We start from the raw sequence: 12390 nt of genomic DNA, 5'->3' as shown, positions 1-12390 counted from the left end.
GGCTTGCTATGTTAAAGGGGTCACCAGTACAAAAGTTTGAGAGCCACTGTCCTAGATCATTGCTTTGGCAGCAGGGGGTTTGCCATTCTGCAGATTTAGATGGAGGACCTGCCCACAAATTCCACAGATCCCCGGGGATCTACAAGCAGCCTGAGATATTGACGCAGAGATCCTGTCCCTCTGCCACAACTCTAGAGTCTCACTCTCCTTTCATCCTTCTTGTCATTGCTGACCCAGGATCCCCTTTAAAGGGCAAGAATTTCCCCACCACGTAGGGAGCTCCATGGGAAAGATAACATAGCTTGTCTTACTTGTCCGAGGTAATCTATATGCAGGACCACTAGAAGAGAATATTGTGTATCCATCTGCCCCCATCTGTATTCAACATGGGATTAGATGATCCTGTCCCCAGTTTGTCCCACTTCCAGCCTTCTTGCACAGATTCCAAGCCCACAGTGTACTCCCTGAGGGTTCTGGGACAAGAGCAGGAAACACTGCCACCAATGCTTTCCACATGGGAGGGTGGAGATCTGTGCAGACATCACTGGACACCCTTCCCTATGTTAAGAAAACCTTAAAGTTGCATTGGTAGGCACTAAAAAATGCAAAAAGAGAGACCTTAATTCTGCTCTCCTTTGCTTATGTACCACAATAGTCATTAATTGCATTATCATATAATGTTTCTCAGATACGATAGTAGAATCCCATACATTTTTCTATTACTTTTGGTACACACAGATAGCACATACTCTGTATATTCCAGACCAAAACAATAAAAGTCATGTATACACAAGATGTACAGTGAATTAGGAAGGAATATCTGTAGAGTTCTTGCCTCATTCATGGACTATATGGCAAGATACATGTTGCACAGCGGGAGAAAGAATGGTAAAGTTAATAATATTGTGACCAAATTCTGTAGTATGTGGCCTAGTATTTAAAACCATATTTTAATTCATATATACACGTGGGTAAAGTTAAGGTTATATGGACAGCCTTGACACTGGATTTCCTGATTTTTGAGCACTTCACCAAGCAACCTTAACATTCTCTTTTATATAATTTTTAATGCAGTTTCCATAATCTGGAACAATCTGGCTAAAACCTATTGTCCTGTCCCAAGAAGTATGAAGAAAGAGTAATTCCTAAAGTATATCTTTTAGCGAAATATCCAATATTGATTTTAAAATTGTCAGTGATAGAGAATCCACCACAATACTTGGTAAACAGTGGATACATCATTTAACTCATTTGAGGTCAACGGAGAATGAATTTAGCCTCAGAGTTTTTGCATAAGTTTTTACAGCTTTGAGTAGTGAAAACCTAAAATGTGTGTAATGTAAAACCAATATTTTACCAAAACTGTGCCTAGATACTTCTGTGCACCTTTGTAGCATATCTGTAATCATGCAAAAGACTCCACTGTGACCAGTGCAGCAAACATGCACTGTATAAAACTTCATGTAAGAGAATATTTATTGAGCAAGTGATGCAAATTCAAGATCTTGTAAAGACAAAGGCAATTGAGTAGCTAAGGACCAAATAATTTAGAGTTGCACTGAAGTAAATGCCTAACAATATTCAGAAAAATAGAATTTGACCACTAATCCATTGAATGAATTCATAAATGACCTTGCACCCGTACTGCATGTTTGCTGGAGTCTCTATGGCCAAATTAAGGAAGTGATATTTCCTGGTCATTGTAACAGTCCTATAACACTGGCAGAAGCTCACACTTTTTACTCCTTCTTTCCAAAATTAATTAACTCCACATCAGCAAAGAAAATGATTTGTTTACAAAGTACAGTGATAAAACAATAAATGAACTTTACTTGCATATACTACAGCAAATCAAAGAGCTTACTACTACTGAACTTGCCAAGAAATACACATCTGTCCAAAATAACAAACCCTTTCTAATAGGAACACTTTGCCCTCCAGCAGGAAATGTCTTTTCCCATATGATAGATGTGCTGGCCTCCCCTTTTTGGAATAGCTATCGGTTCCAGATATTAATGCTGCTCCACTTCATCAAGAAAATCTCTTGCTCATAAATGACAGACAGGCTAACTTCTCTTTGGGATAAACACGCTATACAAAATGTGAATAACATTCGAATATGCTGAGAAATGTATTGCCCATACAGTACCTACTATACATGCCAACCACTTCTTCCATCATTAGCATCCCAACCTGTAGGTGAAAGAAGTACTACCACCCCTTTCAGGTATTTCCTTTGTTTGTTCACTTATGCAAACACTCTGGGTAGCATTCAAAAGTGTCAAAACAATTGCAGGGGATAAAAATTCTGTAACTCACTGGTAATGTGGACACGGCTACTAATCATGCCTGCCTATAATCTAACAGGCTTACCTAAATCCGCTCCTGTGTAGTATTTTGTGGAATCAAATTTATCACTTCCTACTTCTCATGCTGATATCCATCATCCTTGTAGCAAACTCCGCTACACTGTGCTGCAGCTGCCTCTTAGCCAGTTACATCAGACTGTATCTCCACATCTTACTGCATGAAATGTTCATATTTGCACCATTTTTCTTCCTACGGGTTTCTGCTGTTTTCACAATGATTACGTGCCTCCACCTTCTCTTCGTGGCTACCATGCTGCACCAGTCAAAGGGTCATAAGGGAATGCAAGGGTCATATAGTGTAACCCCTTGCCAAGATACAGGATTTGTTGTCTAAACCATCCAAGACAGATGGCCATCCAGCCTCCTTTTGAAAACCGCCAGTGAAGGAGCTTCTATAACCTCCATAATTGCCCTGTGCTATAAACTCCCCCTGAAGCTTTGGTACAGGCCACTGTCAGAGACAGGATAATGGGTCAGATGGACCATAGTCTGACCCAGTATGGCAGCTGTTATTTTCTTATGTTACCAGGTGACATCCCAAACCAGCAGTGGTTCATTTTCTGATTCCAATCTAGATGCAGATGAAATCCAGTAAGAACAGTCATTCTTCCAAGACTCTGTGAGATACATGTGTTCTACAAAAAGAAAAGGAGGACTTGTGGCACCTTAGAGACTAACCAATTTATCTGAGCATAAGCTTTTGTGAACTACAGCTCACTTCATCGGATGCATGCAGTGGATAAATTGGTTAGTCTCTAAGGTGCCACAAGTCCTCCTTTTCTTTTTGCAGATTCAGACTAACACGGCTGCTCCTCTGAAACCATGTATTCTACAGTATCAGCCAATGATCACAGTACAACTTCAGTGCTTTGAAACTAATTCTGTCTGCTGATCTGTCGAAGTTTTTATATTGTGTTCACCATACTGCCTGAGCACTTAAGAGGAGGAGGATGGGTGGTGATACTGATTCCAGACATAATACATTCAACCATCAGTTGTCCCAGAAGCATCTCCCCCGATTTTTCCTTGCATGTTCATGTTGGTGCAACGTAGTGTTGCTGTACTGCCAGCTCAGCTCAGTTACATTTCGGTTCGTGAATAAGTACTACTGTCTTGAAATTTAAAGCAGCCACAATTTAGATTTTTACCAAAAATGAGTCATTTTTTTAAAAAATGTAATAAATGTTATGTTTTCATTTCAGCTCTCCTCCACTTACTGAAAAAGAAGTTGAGGTAAGTGATTTAGTAAACTCAAGATTCATAGATTTTTTTTTCAAGGCCAGAAGCAATCACTGTAATCCTCTGGTCTGACCTCTGCATATCACAGGCCATAACTTCTGTGTTGAAAAAGAACATTCATTATAGAAAGATATTCAATCTCAATTTAAAAACTTCAAGTGAATGCGAATCCATCACATCCTTTAATAAATTGCTCCAATGGTTACTCACCTTTGCTGGGTGGGGTTGGGGGTTAAGTGCCTTATTTCTAGTTTGAATTTGTCATGAAAGTTCTTGGCTATGTATAATTCAGATTATGCTCTTAATTCTATATTTTATTTTTTATTTAAAAATTCAGTTATTATGGTACTACTGTGTTTTCCATGCTGCATTGGTTTGTATCTTTTGTAATATGCTGTCAATTTTGAGAAGTGAAAGGATAGCTGGTCTGTTACAGAATAATTTAGCAATTGTCTGTGCTCAGTTAACTGCCATGAATGTGAATGGTTGTGAACATGAATACCCACCAGCACAAGAATAGTATTGACTCCGGGTATTGTGACACCTTCTTATCACATCTATGCGAAATATAAAGGCCCAGTTTTTCAAGAATGACCACTGCTTTTACAGTGCCTCAATTTTATAGTGTCTAACTTTGGACATTGTAACTTAGAGAGGATGCAGATCACTTTCAACTCTAATTAGCTGTTGTTCAACTATGCGGGAAGGAGGACAGGAAACACTGGATGTGGTTTTATTAGGCCTCAACTTTATTATTAACTGTCTGGGAGTACCTGGCAGATAAAAAGTGTACAGTGCAGGCAATTCCATGATCATTTCAACATATACATATGAGCATGGGTGGTGGGCAGCCGCCCCTAAGGGACACCTGGGCCACGGTGGCCCCGCCCCTTCCCCGAGGCCCCCGCCTGCTGCTGCTGCCACCTGCCTACCTGCAGTCCACCTGCCCCACCCCCAGGTCTCCACTGCTCGCCACATTGCTTCTCCTCGGGGTAGGGGAGTACGGAAGGACGCTGCGAAGAAGCAGTGGGCGTGCAGGTCTGCCGGGGGAGTGAGGCAGCTTGGCTGGGCACTGGGGCTGGCAGCTCGGTCCTGAGGGGGTGGCTCGGCCCGGCGCTCAGGCAGGGGGTGGGGGAGAGCGGCTCAGTGCTCGGGCAGGGGGCGGACGGGAGCATTTTGGCCCAGTGCTCAGGTGGGAGTGGCTCAGTGCTCAGGGTGGGAGGAGGGGCGGCTTGACTCAGCCCAGCTTTGGGGCTGGCTTGGGGGCAGCTTGACCTGGCACTGGGACTGGCCCGGGGTTGCTGGGGTGGGTAAGCCAGGGCTCCTCTGGTCAGTGGGGCACTCAGGGCTCCTCCTGTTATTGGCGGGAGGTGGGGTTCCAGGCTCCGAGGTGCAGGGAGTGGGGCCTGGGGCAGGGACTGGGCCAGCAGGCTAGTAATAGCCTCTCCAAAGTGGGGGTTCACCCGCTGCCTATGGGGGGGCTTCCATCAGCCCTCCCCCTTTTCCATCCTGGTCCCCAGGCCACCTGCTCCTGGGACCTTACCATTCCCGTCTCCCCTAGTGAGGGGTAAGGTGGTCTATAAAGGAGAGGAATTGGCACCCTGCCATGCCAGTTACAGGAGCCCTGAATCTCTCGTTTCTGCTCCTTTAAGAAATACGTCCTTTAAATCCTTTACCAATCCATTTATCTGATCACTGTATCACTTCCCTACAGAGTACCTGTGCTGGACAACTGTACAGTGCAGGTAATAACATGATCATTTTAATATATACCAGGGGCCTTCCATCATCCCTCCCAATGCTGTTACCTTATCATCCCTCCCTATTTACATACCTCCTAGCCTTGTCAATCCCAGGGGGCTTCACAGCTCCCTACCACACCCTGTGTTGCAGCATGGCCAACCACACAATTTTTACTCCAGGGAAAAGTTCGAAGATCTGTCCCAAGTTCCTTTTAACCTACCTTAGAGAGGGTGCTGATCACTTACAACTCCAGTCAGCTGGAAGTGTGCATTCTCAGCACCTCACAAAATCAGCCCTCATGGGTGTAAAATTTAAACATCCAAAATATTGAGGCTACTTTTAAGAATATGTCATAAAACCTTTAGATTTGTGACAAGCAATAATGTATTTGTAAAGAAGGAAATACTCTAAAAACCAGGTTCAAGAAAATATCAGTTGATAATCTTTTGCTGCCTGCTCTATCAGGTGTTTATGTCCCAGATGAAACATTTCTGGTAAATTATGAGTTCATCCCTGGATTTCCTTTGCACAGACTGCATGTTTAAAAAACTTGGGGACCATTGGGAAAAGTCCAGCTAAATAACATAGACATTTGTGATTCTGATACATAATGCTGTTAGGTAGTCTAATTCCTTCATTACATTTGTCATGCTATGCTGGTATTTCTGAAAACATTGAGGAAAAGAGACACTGCAGCACATTTACACATAACTAATCTCAAAGAGGAAGGTAAAAATAAAATAATATAATCTCCAAAAGATAATGTAATGTCTAATTTTATTGTATGTGTGGGGCCTGATTCTGTGGTCCTTACTTAGGCAAAACTGCCAGTGAAGGCAGGCAAGTCATATCTTACTGGTAATTTCTTTACCAGAATAGAAAGTTCTAGTATATAATCAGTATTATTACAAATGCCCTTTGTTTCCCACCCCCAACAGACTGTGTTTGTACAACTTTCCTTGGCATTCAGAAATGATAGTTACACCTTGGAATCTAGAATTAACCAGGCGGAGAGGGAGAGAAATCTTACTGAGGAGAACACGGAGAAGGAACTGGACAACTTTAAAGCAGCCATTATGGTAAGAAAACAGGGATAAATTCTTTTCTCTTTTAAACCAGTAAAACTCCACTGTTGTTAATGCAGATACACCTGCTAATATCAGCTGTGAATTTGATTCACAGACTTCATTTTCTACCACTTTTACTTCACTACTTTCACCATGACAAGGCAGCCAGTTAGTCAAAGCTTCTAAGTAGGTATCAGAGAAAGATACCTAGGCTTGATTACCTCCAGACTTAGGGCAAAAATTATGTCTATAAAAGCTTGTGGCTTAGACATAATGCCTCCTGGAGCTTCCCAGTCTGCAGAGGAAGTGTAGCTGTTGTGGCACCCTTTAAGGAGGTGCAACATAATGAGCCAGCGGTGTGGAGAGCATTGTGCTGTCTCTCTCCCACGCACAAACACTCTTTGGGGAGTAGAAGACCTGTAATTGTGCTCAGCCCTAGTGTGAGAGAAGGGGGCAGGGCACAATGTAAACTCTGACGTGGCTGGGTCCACTGCAGGAATGAAGTATTTCTGGGACTGCAAGGGAGCACTTAGCCATGGCGAGCTGGAGTGGGATCTTATTGTCATTTGATAATAAACCTAAATGGACAATTTAGGTATGTTATTGAAAGGTGTTAAAGGCAGCTCTCTCTTCAATGGCTTGAAGTTCATGGCTTGACATAAAGCCATACTGGAGATGTTAAAAAGAGGCATGGGAAAGGGAATAGTGAGCTTTCACGGGACCCCTTCAGGGGGTCGATGAAATCTCCTCGGTAAAAATATTGTAGTTCCTGGATTCTTTTCCACTTCTTATATAGCTTCCAGGGTGGCTGTTTTCTGCTTCTAATCAAAAATTTGTCAGCTATCAGCAATTACCTTTCTTGTGTCCAACTTTCCAGCTCTCCATGGATTTTGTAACTGAAATGCCAAATAATTTTGAAATATGTGTCAAGTTACAATACACTGCAAAATTCCTTGTGCAATAAAAGCAGCAGAGGCCCAGGTACCATGGTGATAGGTACAGTATTAGGTAGACAGAATGATGTACTGATCTGGGGTTGATAAATAGTTAAAAGAACATAAGGCAAGAGTCACCCATTATATTTGGCAAGCAGGGCACACGAAGTTATGAAACTGAAGGAGGATACAATTAAACAAGGATTGTGAAGTTTACATTTTTTCACTGGGATTTCAAAGCTGCATTTGAGGATTATCTGTACCTAAAAATGTGGGGGTTGTATTGCTGCTTTCTCCCCTACTCTTGGCTGTTTAGAGAGCTTTAAGTAAGCAGAGATGATCTATTAAATCTCATGTCTTCATTTATAGTAATCCTTTGTGTACACACACATTTTTATAGCTAGTGCATAAGGGCACTTTGAAATGCAGCCTGTCATTTGTAGTAATACAAATATTTTGGTTTAGAATCATTTACTAGCAAGAAATAAAGTAAGGATCATGTTAACAGCACAGGAGAAAAGCAGCTAACTTCCCCTCCTCGTTCCAGTTCACATGGCACAATTTGGACTTAAATGGCTTCTTTATATAACCTCTGATGATGTGTGTAATTTTTACTAAACAGGGTCTTATTCCAAATATTTTGACGCTCCGATCACCTTAAACAAAGGGACAAAGCCCATGGGAGTTCCTGACTTACACATAGATCATATTAGGGCCTACGTCTGCACCTTTGGAACTCAGTTGAAGATTGCCTGTTCGTTTCTGTAGGAGCAGGCCCATTGAACAGTGTTGCCAACTCCCATGATTCTTTCAGGAGCTTCATGATATCGATGTTTTACTTAAAGCCCCAGCTCTCGAAGACAACTGATAACATGAGAATCTCATCTTTCATTTTTAAAAAAGGTTTTAGTCTGCATGGTTGCACAAAAAAGCTTGACAATGTAAGCTGAGTGTACCCTAACGTCTCAAAGACCAGATGGCGCATAAAACCCCCACACACATTGGTTTAAAATCATGAGACTTAAAAAATAGATCTCATGATATTTAGGAGCCCCCTGACTTCATGATTTTTGAATGTTTGGGGTCAGCAATAGTATAAATGTCATATTCATGATGAGAGCTGTAGGTTTTTTTTCAGGTATAACTTCATAAACAAATAAAACTACAAATAAAATCTGAATCACAGATATTCATGTTTATTTCTGATTCAGGGATCCCTTCTGAAGTTACTGCAGCCCTTTGACATTGAAACATGCTATAGAACACAGAAATCAATCCAACACCACAAAAATCTGGCTCTAGAGCTGAATTACCTCAAAGTGTGGGGGATTTGGGCCATTTTTTTAAATACAGTGACAAAGAATTAAATATTACAGAGAACAGCAGTCACTAATTAGGAAAAGAGTTGTTCACTAAGGCCCTGATTCAGCAAAGCATATGAACACATGCTTAACTTTAACTATGTGAGTAATCCCATTGAAACCATGTACTTACGTGCTTTCCTGAATTAGGGCCTAAATTACCAAAGTGATTTGAGTTAGTATATACAGATATTTCTGATTAATTTCTCACCTGTCCATAGGATTGTTTTCTGGTTTTTGCAGGCAATATTAGAGAAAGTCATGCTGCTTGCTATTGCTCTTTTCCTTTCTGAGTTCTTGGAAAGTTAAGGGTTGATAGCTTATCAAAATGTGAATATATCATAGAAATTAGAAAAGCTGAAGAGACTTGTTGATACCTACCACACTGGCAAGTTCAAGTATTCTTTGGGTTTTGGAAACAGATTTGTAAATGGTCGTTACTATAAAGGGTATATTTCTAAAGTTGTACGTAGGCCTTTAGCACTGAGACTTCCATTGACTTCAGTGGGAACAACACTTCAAATGTGCACCCTCTGAATATTTGCCTCTAAAACTCTTAGCCCGTGCTTTGATATTTTGGTGGTTAGACCATGATTTGATGTTTTGGTGCATTCTTTCATTTCAGTCTTCAGCTGCCTTATGGCATCACTATGAACACAGAGAAACTTGCCAGAAGCTGTTGGAGGATATTGCTGTACTACATCGTTTGGCTGCTAGGCTCTCCAGTCGTGCTGAAATGGTTGGAGCTGTTCGCCAGGTAAGACAGTTTAAAAAATCTCCAGCGTGTTCCTTGATTTCTATACTTTAGCTATCTCATTTTAGATCTTAATGAAAAAAATTAATGTTTCACATAGTTGCACATGTATGCACATGTGTAAATATATTATGTATCTCATCATGAGATGCATTTACACACACACAATTTTTCTGTAGTGTACTTGGATTTTATCTGTCGTGACTGGTTTAAAGCAATTAACATAACTTCAGATAACATGCTATTGCCCTCAATATGGCATCTGTAGGTAATAGAATGCACACAGAGGGAAACTACCCTTGAAGCCACTCAACATTTGTATGATATATATCATTTTAAATAATAGTTATTTCACATACAAACCAGGTAATTATAGTAACATTTTGTGTATGAGAGTTTGTGTATAAATGTATGATCTGATCACCAAAAATATCAATATCGTCAGTATATGTCCATGTACGTGCTGGGATTCAGGTGTGGAAGACAATTCTATTTAGCCTGAGGAGTTCCCAGTCATGAAAGTCCTTTTTGAACAACTGCTCCATACTCAGCTCTGGCAGAACTTGGCAGACATAGAGATTAATTATTTGTTTAAATAGTATAGGAGTTACCCCTGTATTTCTCTCACTTTAGGAGAAACGTATGTCAAAGGCCACAGAAGTAATGATGCAGTATGTGGAGAATTTGAAGAGAACATATGAAAAGGACCATGCTGAGCTAATGGAGTTTAAGAAACTGGCCAATCAGAATTCTAGCAGAAGTTACAGTTCATCTGGTAATAACAGTGCTTAAGGCTTGCCTTTAATCACATGGGTTTATAGTGCTACTTATCTTGTAAAATCAGGTATTGTGAACATTCTCAATTACAGAAGCAGATTTTACAAGGTATCTCCCAACACATACTTGTGTATAGTATCTGCAAGAGGTTTCAGGGCTGGTTGGATTACCCTATTTTAAGAAAAAAGAAAAGGAGTACTTGTGGCAGCTAAGAGACTAACAAATTTATTTGAGCATAAGCTTTCGTGAGCTACAGCTCACTTCATCGGATGCATTCAGTGGCTTAGAATGCATCCGATGAAGTGAGCTGTAGCTCACAAAAGCTTATGCTCAAATAAATTTTAGTCTCTAAGGTGCCACAAGTCCTCCTTTTCTTTTTGAGAATACAGACTAACACGGCTGCTACTCTGAAACCTATTTTAAGAGTATCTTTTTGAATTTCCCTTGTATATAACACAAAGCTACTTTATCTAATCCTGCAGTTGTTAGGTGCACACCATTTCCCATGAAAGTCAATGGAAAATTGAGAGATAAGGTGGGTGAGGTAATAGCTTTTATTGCACCAACTTCTGTTGGTGAGAGAGAGAAACTTTTGAGCCACACAGAGCTCCGCTTCGGGGCTGGAAAAGGTACTCCCAGCATCACAGCAAAATGCCAGGTGGACCAGATCGTTTAGCATAAGTATTAGCACATATTGTAAGGGATCATTCAAGGCAGACTGGCCAGTTAACCCCTATGCAGTCATAGGACAAAAGAGGGGGTTAGTGGGTTACGGATTGTTGTAATAATCCATAAATCCGATGTCTCTTTTAAATCCATGATTTATAGTGTCTTGCAGAGTTGTGAATTTAAGCTCCCAGGCTTGTCTTTTGAAAGTGTTGTGCAGGTTTCCTTTGAGGATGAGGACTGATATGTCAGACATTCTGATCGCTTTGTGAAGTGTTCTCTCACAGGTGATAGGGTGATTTTGACTTTTATCATTTTCCTATGTGAGTTCATTCAAGAGTGCAGGGATTGTCTTGTTTCACCCACATAGTTGTTACTGGGGCATTTAGTGCGCTGGAGAGGTACACCACATGTTGTGGTAAATATGGCTGCATGTTTTCCATCTGTTCTGGTAGGGTCTGATGCCACTTGGAGTTGGTGGTCCTGGTCTGTGGAGAGCTTGCTTCTGATTATGAGCTTGGAAATGACTGTTGGAAGGCCAGAAGTGGGTCGGGGGTTCAGGAAAGATTTCTTTCAGGATGGGGTCCCCATCGAGTATGGGTTGTATTTGTTTGATGATACACAGTTTGGGGTGAAAGGTGACAGCTAGGGGTGTGTGGTTGGAGGGGATTTTATTTCTCTATTGAAATAGATTCTCTCAGGGTACTTGGGTTGCCCATTCTATGATGCTATCTACTTCTCTGATGGAGTGTCGTTGTTTGGGGACAGCAGTTTTAAGGTGTGTTAAAGGTGTATATCCCTCCTGAACTTCGTCCTCAGAGTATATTCCATAGTATCTGAGTATCTGCCTGTGGATTACAGATTTCTTAGTGTGTTTGGGGTGGTTACTGGATCTATGAAGGAAGGTGTGGTGATCTGTGGGTTTCTTGTACATGGTTGTCTGTAGGGTTCCATTGTTGAAGCTGATTATAGTGTTCAGGAAATTGATGCTAGTGTGGGAGTGTTCCACACCAACAACAACCCATCCATTAAACTGTCTCCAGAACACTTCCACACTAGCATCAACTTCCTGGACACCACAATCAGCTTCAACAGTGGTGCAATATGTATAGTATGTGAAGCTGAACTAGTTTAAGAAATAACTAGGCACTGACTACATTGCAATAAATTTAAATACTTGAAGAACTGATGATGCATGGGAAACTTTTAAAAACATTCTGTTTGGAAACAATTCTGTTTCTACTATCTGTATTAAACATTTTATCTGAGCATTCTTTACTACTAAGAATATTTGCATGAAAACAGGATCTTTGTTTCTTGAGAGAGCTCATATAAATGGTCTTCATTATAAAGAGCATGAGAAAAGAAATACAGGAAGTCTATGATAGAAGCAATATTACTTCTAAATGGAACATTTTTAATAGTTTCCAAAAGATATCAGTCACTTTTAAAAAACAAAACACTGGATATTTAACATCT

The 12390-nt window shown here is 40.8% G+C and overlaps 1 protein-coding gene across 12 annotated transcripts in view; it reads left to right on the top strand.

Annotated features, from left to right (window-relative positions):
• IRAG1 (inositol 1,4,5-triphosphate receptor associated 1) overlaps nucleotides 1-12390 on the top strand; it is a 137967-nt gene that overhangs the window by 102624 nt on the left and 22953 nt on the right. For all 12 annotated transcript variants that reach the window (XM_048852734.2, XM_075129410.1, XM_075129413.1 and 9 more), the window contains 4 exons: nucleotides 3572-3602; nucleotides 6290-6430; nucleotides 9340-9471; nucleotides 10102-10243. In XM_048852734.2, the coding sequence (XP_048708691.1) occupies nucleotides 3572-3602; nucleotides 6290-6430; nucleotides 9340-9471; nucleotides 10102-10243 (446 nt within the window). The remainder of the gene's footprint in view (nucleotides 1-3571; nucleotides 3603-6289; nucleotides 6431-9339; nucleotides 9472-10101; nucleotides 10244-12390) is intronic.

The sequence above is a fragment of the Caretta caretta genome, chromosome 6 (assembly GCF_965140235.1).
Source record: "Caretta caretta isolate rCarCar2 chromosome 6, rCarCar1.hap1, whole genome shotgun sequence".
Classification (NCBI taxonomy): Eukaryota; Metazoa; Chordata; order Testudines; family Cheloniidae; genus Caretta; species Caretta caretta.
The sequence above is the reverse complement of the archived record's forward strand: the minus strand, read 5'-3'. Positions and strand labels throughout refer to the sequence as shown.